The sequence below is a fragment of the Myxine glutinosa genome, chromosome 1 (genome assembly GCF_964187855.1).
Source record: "Myxine glutinosa chromosome 1, kmMyxGlut1.1, whole genome shotgun sequence".
Taxonomy (NCBI): Eukaryota; Metazoa; Chordata; class Myxini; order Myxiniformes; family Myxinidae; genus Myxine; species Myxine glutinosa.
The window spans coordinates 447,453,760-447,466,696 of record NC_136261.1 but is presented as its reverse complement, the minus strand read 5'-3'; the positions used below and the strand labels follow the sequence as shown (position 1 = coordinate 447,466,696).

Genomic DNA, 12,937 nt, shown 5'->3' with positions numbered 1-12,937 from the left:
AACCTGCCTGCGGTGAGTGAGTGAAAGGTCCTCGGAGTTAACTTCATCGCAGGAGATTCCAATGATTCTGAAAGCTTTGGCCTCAACAGCGTGAAGCCGAGCTAGGTGTGAGGCAGGAGCACCAGCCCAGAGGGGGGAACAGTATTCCATTGAGCTGCGGATGAAAGCCTTGTATGTGGTGAGGAGCTCAGGTGTGCCAAGGAAGGACTTCGCACGACGGAGGATGCCCAGTCGGCGACTGGCTTTGGAGGCCAGCTTGGAAATGTGGTTTTCCCAAGAAAGATCATGGCAGATAGTGAGACCCAAAAGCTTGAGCGACAGAACTTCTTGGAGAGGATTGTTGAGAAAGTAGATGGGAGGGTTTTCCAGTCGGTCCTTTCGGAGAGACATTGTAAGAGTGTGAGATTTGTCAGGATTGAAAGACATGTTCTACTTGTTTGACCAGTCTGTGATTTTGTCCAGGTCTGCAGAGAGTGAGGACGCTGCAGACTGCCGATCTGAGGGATGAGGAATGGAGCGGCAGATGGTGGAGTCATCAGCAAAGAGATAGAGAGGATTTTCCAGAGAGTCGGAGAGATCATTGATGAAGACCAGAAATAGCACAGGGCCCAGAACACTACCTTGGGGAACTCCAGCCAGAACAGGAAGGGGAGATGAGAGAAATCCATTCAGGGCCACACGTTGCCTACGACCAGAGAGGAAGTCCGCAAGCTATGAGTGGAGATTTCCATGGATACCATACTCGAGTTTGGCGAGCAGAGCTGGGTGCCAGACCGTATTGAAGGCACGTGACATGTCAAGTGAGACAGCTCTGATTTCCTGTTTGGCATTGAGGACCTCCATGCATTGTTGAGACAGCAGAAGCAACATGTCCAGAGTAGAATGACCTGGTCTGAATCCAAATTGATGATCAGAGATCAAGCCATTGGAGAAGAGGAAGGATTTGATATCCGAAGCAATGATGGATTCCATGACTTTGCTGATAATTGGAAGCAGGCTGATTGGTCTGTAGTTGCAAGGATCTGTTTTTGCACCTTTTTTGTGTAAAGCGGTAATGTTTGCTGATTTCCAAGATGCTGGCAGATGATCTTGAGCAAAAGAGAGGGTGAAAAGAACAGAGAGAGGGTGAGATAGAGCGGCAGAGCAGGATTTTAGGACCCGTGGGCTGATGCCGTCTGGTCCAGTTGCAGAATCAGAGTCGAGGTTTGATAAAAACTTCTCCACCTTGTCAGGAGAGAAGGACACAGAGTCCAGGAGCAGTTGGGTTCGACTGGGAAAGGTGGGAACAGAGAGAGATGGGTTTGGGACACAAGATTTTGGGGCAAACACAGAGTTGAGGCATTCGGCTTTGTCACGTGCGGTGTCAACTGTGTAGCCATTTGAGGTAAGTGAGGGAATGGAGGGGGAACAAACACCAGAAACGGATTTGACCAGATGTCACCAGGATTTGGAGGAAGGAGACAGGTTTGAGAGTTCAATCTTGAGTGTGGAGAGATAGTGCTTCCTGGCACTCCTGAGGGTAGACACACACTTGTTTCGAGCTTGGTGGAAGGAACTGAGATTGCCTTCAGTTGGATTTGCCTTCCAAGAGGCAAAGGAAAGTTGTTTCAGGGCAACTGCCTCACCACAAGATTCAGTGTACCATGGACGGGAGGAAGGGTAAGACAACTGAAGACGAGATGGGATAAATCTGTGCATGAGAGAGAGCAGTTTGCTTTGGAAGAATTCCCAGGAAGAATTGATGTCAGAGGCAGTAGAGATGGGAGACCAGTCCAGATGATTGATGGCTGCTTGCAGACCGTGCCAGTCGGCTTGAGTGAAATACCAGATACCAGTTTAACAAACAAGATGGTGAGGGGTGCAGGGGAACACAATAACGAGTGTGCAAAGAAACAGCCTGACCTTGCTGACAAACTCCAGGATCTTCAGCTTGGATGATTCAGCAAATGCTCGAGCACCCCAGCTGACATTGTACTCAGGAACATCTGTGTTCAAGACTCGTGTGTGCTCCAGGTACCTGTAACAAGCAGCAGTGTGTGAATCAAGCCATTAAAGCGTTCGCTGTTAACGTGCATTCTAGCAAAGGCCTGGATGTCTAACAGAGCCGCTGTACGAGTCACGAGCTCAATAAGGCCTGGATGTCTAATGGAGCCGCTGTACGAGTCATGAGCTCATTAAGGCCTGGATGTGTAACAGACCCGCCATATGAGTTGACCTCATTAAGGCCTGGGTGCCTCATTAAGGCTAAACTGAGCTGCCATGATGGCCATGAGGCTCAGGCCTGGACATTTAACAGCACCACCATCCTAAGCAAGGGACTAAACCCTGGATGTTTAATCAAGCCGCCATATTAGCGGTGAGGCTAAACCCTGGATGCTTAATCAAGCCACCATATTAGCGGTGAGGCTAAACCCTGGATGTTTAATCAAGCCGCCATATTAGCAGTGAGGCTAAACCCTGGATGTTTTTTAATCGAGCCGCCATATTAGGGGCAGTGGGGAACAAAAAGACCATTTGATTTAACATCCCTCACGTGCTCAGTATGTGGGGTTCAGAGGCAGGCAGGCTGCATACCCTGGAACAGCATTGCCAACGACGCACCCTGTTGATTTGTGGTGCAGTTTAAATGGACAGGTCCATATAGTTGGGACCGCCATGCTGAATACACCAGATAATCAGTAGTGTGTCTGGGTCAATGTGTTTGGTGGGCTGCCAGGATGGCCCACAGGTACGCACACTCACCTCCACGCTGTCTAACCTGGGTTGGAATCCCAACCCAGATATATATTGTAACCACGGTCTTTTATAGGCAGGGGGATTCATCAATGTGCGCCCCTCGGATGGACGTTAACCAGGCGTCCCATCTGCCGGCAGTAGTTGGTGGACGTTAAAGATCCCACGGTGTCCTTCACAAATCGAAGGCGAGCTATCGTTGACACCATGACCAAATTACAAATTCCTGCTCTAACATATTGAGGGCACTGCATCAGCGGCACCCTCAGCCGATGATGCTACCCCGCAGCCTTGTGCTGCATACGGAAGAAGTCTGTTTGGCATTTGCATCACCAGGATGGAATGAATCCTCAGTTTAAATACCGTACTCAGTGTTTTATATCTATTCTCCACTTACACCATCAGTCTCATGCCCATACATGGTAATCCTGCTGAAAAAGCTTCAATCACAAAATTAAAATGCATGATTTACATGGATAATTTAAAACTTTCTGCACCAAACAATGAAAAATTGTCAGAACAACTCAAATTAATGAAACAGTACTCCAACGACATTCAAATGGAATTTGGCCTAGATAAGTGTGCCAAGTGCACATCCGCATACAACAATATAGGAGCTAGACAACGAAGCATCATATAAATACCTTGGAGTAAAAGAGGGCCACCAAAATTATCACAAACAAATGCGCAAAACAATTACCAAAGAATACCTGCATAGAACGAGGCTGATCCTGAAAACAAATCTCACCCCGAGAAACAAAATCAGTCATAAACCAACTACAAGTACTAGTATTCCAGAACAGCTGCGGAATAATAAACTGGTCACTATCAGAAACTACAACGGCACTCAGTAGAGAGCATACCTCTGCCGGGCTGAACAGTTTGCGTTTTGGATCCCATCGATAGGCCGGATCTGAATCAAAATCGCATCTGCTTATTCTCGTCACTGAACCAACTCATCCACCGAGTTTTGTCATAACTCGTTCACAGCGTTTTCAAATATTGTGCTCTATATCACTTTGGGCCCATCTCTCAATGGTGAGGAATCACTTTAAAAATTCTCATATCCCGATTCGGATCTTCACCAAAATCGAATTAATTTGTCCTCGTCACTTCCCCAACTTGTCCACCAAGTTTTAACTGAATCCATCCACAACCTTTTGAGATATCCTGTCGCAAACAAAGAAACAAAAGGACAGGGGTGAAAAACCGAACCTTTGTCCATCGCAGATGGTAGAGGTAATCAACAAACTCGACACCAAAACAAGGAAACTACTCACGATCCACAAAATGTTATACAGATGCAAGGCATCCTGAGAATATACCTGCTGAGGCGAGAACAAAGTGGTGGCCTGATGCAACTCAACCAAATCAACTTCCACATCACATCCTCTTCAATCGCAATCTTCCCTTCAGGTCTTCAAGACAGCTGTGAAACACCATCTCAGATCGTCCCCAATCCTAAACCACGATATTTTCTGCTGTCGTTAACCCCACCCGAATCCCCCCTCCTTGCAAGCTTCCAGTTTTCCATTCTTGGAATTTCCTTCTGGATCCATTTTGTCCACCCCATGCATGCGTGTTTTGCAACCTGTTTTTGTCTGTTACGTCCTTCCACGAGTTTAGACTATGTATGGGTATAAAAACAAGACCAAAAGTCTAACAGCGGCGTAGCCGGGCTTGTAAAATATTATAAACCACAAACATGTATGATTAGCTTTTCAAACAGTCGCTAATGCTGCTTATAACATTAAACAAAGAAATTTGGAGGAATCCAGACATCCAAGAGGTAAGTTTTACTTACAGAACTGAGCGAAGATCTCCTGTCATCTATATACTCCACAAGGTTTGGAGATGTACTCATTTACCAAGCAGCGAGCTAGCGCTTGACAAGCCAGTCATTCCTTAACGGCTTTGAACGGAGTGCTTGCTCGAATGCTTCAATCACTTGGCGATCTCTCCACAAGAACATTGGTAAATGAACACACCCAAAGTTCTTGAGCCCCGACCATATATCGACTGCAATCTATGTACCCCACAAGGGTTGGAGGTGTGCTCATTTACCAAGCAGCTAGCTAGCGCTTGACAAGCCAGCCATTCCTTAACGGCTTTGAACGGAGTGCTTGCTCGAATGCTGAAACCACCTGGTGATCTCTCCACAAGAACCTTGGTAAATGAACACACACCCAATGATCTTGAGACCCGACCATAGATAGACTGTAATCTATATACCCCAAAGAGGAATGACCCTTCCTGCCACCCCAGTAGTGAGCGGGTGTACTTGCAAATTAAAATGTCGGTCGGTGGAGTCAGCCGTCGTAATGACATCATAGACGTAACGGACACAAAACTGCCGCTAGTTTAATATGTAGAAGATGATATATTTTAACTTCCAGTAAGTTTGCAGTCACTACGAAAGGATTAGTGTTACAATTAGATTTACAATAATAACGTTACGTTATCATTATTTCGAAAATGATATTACGATCAAAAAACCGAGACTAATTCCTTAGTTCCTCAGTTATTAATATTAGTGCCGAACAATGCATCATTGATCATGAACCATACACCGCTTCAATCCATAAACCTTCAATTCACGACATTGGGATTAAAGTATTATGGTTCTATTTGTTATATTATTATTATTATTATTATTATTATTATTATTATTATTACGAAAACGATACACTACTGTATTAACAAACCTGGGCTTAATTTGTCCGAAGACGAGTCATAACGCCTAAGGCCTATACGTACCGTATTGTTGGAAGAGACATAACGCCGATGCTTTCGATATTTGATGGTCATTTTAACAATCGGTTTGTTTGTGTTTCACACTGAATGAAAAACGTCAAGGTAGAGCATGGCGATTGTGATATATGACAGGTTCGATGATAGTTCGGCATGAACGGCATATAAAACAAAATGGCGGTGTGTGGAGAGTCAACCAGCTTTACGCCGTAATGACTTAATCATTATGACTGATTAATGACTTAATCACATCACCCTGTCATGTGACCAGATTCTCAGCTCTGATTGGTATACGTTTGACGGGACATACAAACACACAGACGGACAAACACTGTTCTAGACGGCTCTGCCCGATGGGCTACGCCGTAAAAACTGTAGGATTGGCCGAGTACATAAAGTTCAACAGACTACCAAATCCAATTTGAAGCAAACACGAAGACAGGGACCAGAGAAGGTATCCCTGACCCACTTAACCAAAAATATATACCGTAAAACTTCGACTACAACGCACACTTTTCTTTAGGACAAAACAAATAGGTTTAATTATTATGCACGTATTTACAGCTCAGGACGAAGAGACACAGGGAAGCTTAGACAGTCTTAATTATTAATACCCAAGGACAAACGGGCCCGTCTCACACACTCACACGGGGATTGCAGATGGGCAGGATGATGTTCTCCAGTGCCGCGGTGGTCGTCCAGGCTCGGCCCCGTCCGGCTCTCCATGGTCCCCGGCACGTCCCGCGGAGATAGAGGTAGGCGAAGGCAGGAACTCGTATCGTGTCGCTCGAACAAACGGGTAATCTCGGGACGAACGGTAGAGGGCGGACTTAGCGCGGCTGGCGGTTATTCAGCCGCGTTCATTCAGTTTGGCTGAACCGCGCAAGTTATCAACGCCTTGGCTGCGCCCACGTATCCCTCGAACCAAGTTCATACAGTGCGAGTGATCCTCTTCAAGCACGTCTCCCTTCTCAGAACTCAGAACTCACGACTTCCTTCAGCACACCTCTCCCATAACTCAACTGAGGTGGGGACTTCGCGCAATCGGTTTTATTGCCACGCCCTTAGCCCGATCGAATGTTCCAACCACGCCCTGTGATGCAGTGCTGCAGCCACACGCTGTGAGCCCTGATTGGTGGCTCATTCTTACCGTCATTGCCTCGCCGCTGCGCCGACCTCAACCCTCCTCCACCTTCCGAGGCCCACCTCGTGTTAACTCACGCCCAACATAACCAGGGCTTTTTAGCCGCAATGGATCGAGCCTATGGACGTGGAATGGTTTGTAGAAGTAGGGCCTATCCTCCTGTCTTTACACAACGCAGGATTAACATTGGAAGGGGCCTACTCTCACATATACTAAGACATAACTATACTACAAATGAAGCTACATGTTGCTATGGGGGGCAAACCTTTAACCTTTATTGAATTTACTGTACAAATCTCAAAACCGTAGCAATATATATGTATATATATAATCTATCTATATATATAATCTATCTATATATATAATCTATCTATATATATAATCTATATATATATATATATATATATATATATATATACATATATACATATATATATACATATACATATATACATATATATACATATATATACATATACATATATACATATATATACATATATATACATATACATATATATATATATATATATATATATACATATATATATATATACATATACATATATATACATATACATATATATATATACATATATATAAATATACATATATATAAATATATATATATATATATATATATATACATACATATATATATATATACATATATATACATATATATATATATATATATATATATATATATATATATATATATATATATATATATATATATATATATATATACATATATATATACATATATATATACATATATATATATATACATATATATATATATATATATACATATATATATATATATACATACATATATATATATATATACTAGGGTGGTGCTCAAAATAATTTTTTTTAAATATTTACTGGGACATGGATTTATGTTGTTCCTTTTGTTCCAAAATGAAAAGACACCAAATATGAAAGCAATCTGATTTTATTTAGGGGTGCCACATCAGCCTTCAAACTAAAGGTGTCTACACAACATTTCTATATATGGATCGAAAGCAAAACCAGAATTTTGTTTTATGAAAATCCACCCTCCACTCACTTTCTTTGTATTCTAGCAAACACAAGTTACAATAGCTGCACAAATAGCACTATATTGCTATGAAAACTCAAATTCAATGATAACAATCCAAATGTTCAGTTCATAAAATGAAGAGACACCATATCACATAATATTAAAAAACCCAAATATAATGAGAAATGTAACTCCTATTTCTGGGCCTGTTTCACCACTGTTGCCTTCTTGGCATCGGGGTACATCTTCCTGTGAGCAGCAACAACTTGGAGCAGAGCTTGCTTTTGCTCTTCATCCTTTGTAAGGAGCTTATTGTAGTCTTGTATCAATGCGACACCCCTTTCTGCCCTGTCGTTCACCACGACGAAGCCACTGGCGGCTTTCTTTGCTTCCTGAAAGCTGGTTTCTTGCTCCCATGAACCACGATCCTTATCCATCCAATCAGTTGGGGTCCCTAGGATGCTGAAGAAATGCTTGGTGTGTTTTGTTATGAGGCCAGCGATTGACAGGGCGGGTCCTCGTTTGATAGCTGGTCTCTTTAGAGAGGGGTTTTCACCATCATTTTTCAATGCTTCAATCATATTGATCTTGCTTTCTTTGTCAATTCTGGTGTCAAAGAATGCAAATGCCACTAGTACTGGGCTCATGTACCACGTGTGGCGGCCAAGTGCCTTCAAGGCTGCCTGAGCCATCTTCTGATTGATTTGTTCAAACTTTTCCAACTTCTTGAAGAGGTTAATGTCATTCAGGGGAGCCTCAATAGCTTGTGGAGCCCGAAACCAAGCCTGTACATACACAAGGCAGACAAAAATGTTGAAGGCTCGGAGTTCTCTCGCCTCTCGAAGTGTCAAGTGGAACTCTGACCGAAACATGAACACCTGTAGTGAATATAGTGCTTTTGCCATCCATCTGGCTCTGTGCATTGCTCCTGGAGCCATGATCCGGATTCCACGAGGTGGGATTCCTCCCATGTAGATGACAGTCAGTTCTAGGAGTTCACGATAATAATCTCGTGGCTGCTGATCTTTCAAACACACAAGAACGTTTTTGCTTCCAACACAGTGTCTACAGATCCCATTGAAGCCTTCCTCTCTGAGAATTGATCGTGAAGAAACTTCCTGTCCTCGGGGTTGGTGATTATGGCCTCCGAATCTGCATGCCTAAGATCAAACGTCTTCTCCAAGGAGGCCTTGAAGGATGCTTCCTTTTTCTCTTGGGTCGCACCACCCCGCTATGCACCTTTTTGGAGGCTCCTCCATTCTTCATATAGCCTCTCCAAACGATGGATGCAGTGCTGCTTCGTCGTTGTAGGTAGGTGAGCTTTTTCCCAGAACTTCACAACCTCTTCAATGGTGAGGGTTGCACTCTCCCGGGCAGTGCGATTCTCCTTCTTCAGGTGATGGAAAAACAGGACAAGAGATTGATGCACAGTCGGGAGCTTGGCACCTTTGATGGCATCTCCAGAAGTGGACCAAATGAGATACACATTATCCTGAGCCCGAGTTTTCAATGAAACACTGGTACTAGCACATGCCATATCTGCAAAATAAGCAAGAATGTGGGTAAAATCCTGTTAATTCTTACTCCACAGGGTCACTCTCTACAAAAGAGCCACAGTCAATAAGTTAGGCCTACATATTACACACTAAAAAAGCGTACCCCTGACCACGGGAACCTGTACAAAACATGCATGAAAATTGCCTAGATAGTGATCATAGGAAGTCTCAAAACTGTATGTATAATATATTGTATATATATAATGTATAATGTGTATTTATGTATATTTATTATTTAATGTATATTTACTATATATTTATTTTTAATATTATATTTAATGTATATATATAATTATGTATTTCTTTTGTGTATATACAGCCCAAAAAATGGGAATTCCTATTTTTGCATGGGGGAAAATTCATCACTGATGTGGCACCCCTAAATATTAATGGATTCCATTCAAATTTGGTGTGGTTTCCTTTGACACCAAAAGGAACAAAAATAGACCATGTCCCGGAGAAAATCTGCATTTTGCTTTTTTGAAGCCCACCCTAATATATACATATATATATATATATATACATATATATATATATATATATATACATATATATATATATATATATATACATATATATATATATATATATATACATATATATATATATATATATATATATATATATATACATATATATATATATATACATATATATATATATATACATATATATATATATATACATATATATATATATACATATATATATATATACATACATATATATATATATACATATATATATATATATACATATATATATATATATACATATACATATATATATATACATATATATATATACATATATATATATATACATATATATATATATACATATACATATATATATATATATATATATATATATATATATATATATATATATATATATATATATACACATATATATATATATACATATATATATATATATATACACATTATATATATATACATATATATATATATATATATACACATTATATATATATACATATATATATATATATATATATATACATATCTGTGCCTCTTCCTCTTTCCACTATTTTACCCATCACTATGGCATCAGTAGGTTAGGTAGTTGGTAGTAGGTACCGTACCTAGTTCAAAATGACACCATTTGCATTCTGGATGAGATTAAAATTTAAAAAATTTCCTTCTTGATTAATTCAAGCCTGGTGTTGGCTTAGCGATTAGGGTGCCGGCTTGGGATCGTAGGATCCTGGGTTCGAATCCCTATCGATCGCTGAATTAACGCCAGGGGGGTTGACTCAGCCTATCATCCTTCCGAGGTCGGCAAATTGAGTACCAGCTTGCTGGGATGAATGATCACGGTGTGTACCCCGATTTAGAATAGGTACACCGTATCCCTGCGCATCGTAAGAGGCGACTAAGGGTTGGCGTCAGGAAGGGCATCCGGCCATAAAAACATTGCCTCAAACAGGGAACCATGATTGTCATGGGGCCCGCAAGGATAACCCCCGCTCTTGTGGGGAAAATGGCCTTAAAACGATCATTCATTCATTCATTCATTTCATTCTGTGCAGTGTCTGTCCTGTCCTGTCCTGTGTTGTCCTGAGGTGTGTTGTCACTGAACTACTTTCTCAAACTTTTGTGAAATCGTACCAAATTTATGGTGTGCACATATCTCTCCCGTCGGTATGTCCTAAGGGTATTTATTTTGAAAAATTTTCGATTTATTTTTATGGAATTTTTTGGGGGAAATATTTTTTTTCAACTTAAGTTTTCAACTTCAATTGTTCATAAAAGGTAATATCACGTATATTACAAATACATTTGTGCAAAATAATTGTTTGAATTATGATTGGTTTAAACCATGACAAAACAGCAACTCGGGTACAGTCATTTATCTATATACAGTCACGTGAAAAAGTAAGTACACCCCATGTAAAGTTTTGACTTTTTAAACATATTTCAACATACAGCTATTTGATCTTCATTTCAACAATATTGATAGATAAAGGTGATATAATATAACAAATATCATGAAACATTTACATTTTGTAGTCCATTGTATAATTTAAATAAACATAAATGCAAATTTTGCATGTGGAAAAAGTAAGTACACCCCTACATTTATCACTACTTCAAACACCTAAAATTAGAATCAGGTGCAGCAGTTCAGGTGCAAATGATTAGAACATCGTTAGAGAGGATCTTGGAGGAACCTGTCTTATTTAAACCTCAGACATTTAGTTTGGTTTGCTCTTTGTTGTTGAAGTGTGCGGCGTCACCATGCCTAGTTCAAAACAGCTCTCTGAGGCCTTCAGAAAGAAGGTTATAGATGCCTACGAGTCTGGGAAGGGATTTAAAAAGATCTCCAAACAATTTGAAATCAATCATTCGACTGTCCGGAAGATCATCTGCAAGTGGAGAAGATTCCAAACAACTGCCAACTTGTTCAGGCCAGGCCGCCTCAGCAAGTTCAGCCCGAGAGCAGACCGCAAGATGCTAAAAGAGGTCTCTAAGAACCCCAGAATGTCATCATGGGACCTACAGGTAGCTCTTGCCACTGTTGATGTCAAAGTGTACGAGTCCACCATTAGAAAGAGGCTGCACAAATTTGATCGACATGGGAGGTGTGCCAGGAGGAAACCGTTGCTGTCCACAAAGAACATCAGGGCAAGACTAAAGTTTGCCAATGAACACCTAGGCAAAGACCAGCACTTCTTGAACAATGTGCTCTGGACAGATGAGTCAAAGGCAGAGCTATTTGGCCACAGTACCAGAAGACATGTTTGGCGAAAACCAAAGACAGCATTAGACCACAAAAACCTGATACCAACTGCAAAGCATGGTGGTGGAAATATTATGGTTTGGGGCAGCTTTGCTGCATCAGGGCCTGGGCAGCTCACCATCATAGAATCCACTATGAATTCTTCATTGTACCAGAGGGTGCTTGAGGATAATGTGAGGCCATCTGTCGGAAAGTTGAAGCTCAACCGAAGGTGGACCTTGCAACATGACAATGACCCTAAACATACCAGTAAATCTACCAAGGAATGGCTGAAAAGAAAGAAATGGAGGGTTCTGGAATGGCCAAGTCAAAGCCCGGATCTAAATCCCATCGAGATGTTGTGGGGGGATTTGAAACAAGCTGTAAATGCAAGAAACCTCTCAAACATCGCACAGCTGAAAGAATTCTGCATGGAGGAGTGGGCAAAAATGTATCCCAGTCGATGTCAGAGACTGGTAGACATTTGTAAGAAACGCCTACTTGAGGTTGTTTCTGCCAAACGGGGCAATACCACCTATTAGAGCCAAGGGTGTACTTACTTTTTCCACATGCGAAATTAGGATTTATGTTTATTTAAATTATACAATGGACTACAAAATGTAAATGTTTCATGATATTTGTTATCATGTAACAAACATTATATCACCTTTATCTATCAATATTGTTGAAATGAAGATCAAACAGCTGTGTGTTGAAATATGTTGAAAAAGTCAAAACTTTACATGGGGTGTACTTACTTTTTCACGTGACTGTATCTACACATCTGGGCAGTGTCTGTGTTGTCACTTGACGACTCCCTCAAGCTTTTGTTTCCGTGGTTGTGAAGTGTTTTTAATAACGCTGTGGTGGTTTTGAATCACGTGGTGGTTTTGAATCACGTGGTGGTGAGGCATTTTGAATTATGTGGTGGTGAGGTGTTTTAAATCACATGCTGGTGAG

At 41.1% G+C, this 12,937-nt stretch overlaps 1 protein-coding gene across 4 annotated transcripts in view; it reads right to left on the bottom strand.

Moving 5' to 3' along the window:
- Positions 1-12,937, bottom strand: part of LOC137418798 (non-structural maintenance of chromosomes element 3 homolog) — a 92,224-nt gene that overhangs the window by 10,838 nt on the left and 68,449 nt on the right. For 3 of the 4 annotated variants that reach the window (XM_078770875.1, XM_078770877.1, XM_078770874.1), the window contains exon 9: positions 1,903-2,017. In XM_078770875.1, the coding sequence (XP_078627001.1) occupies positions 1,903-2,017 (115 nt within the window). Of the gene's footprint in view, positions 1-1,902; positions 2,018-4,010; positions 4,163-12,937 lie in introns of those variants that run through there. The other variant, XM_078770876.1, reaches the window with a different exon arrangement.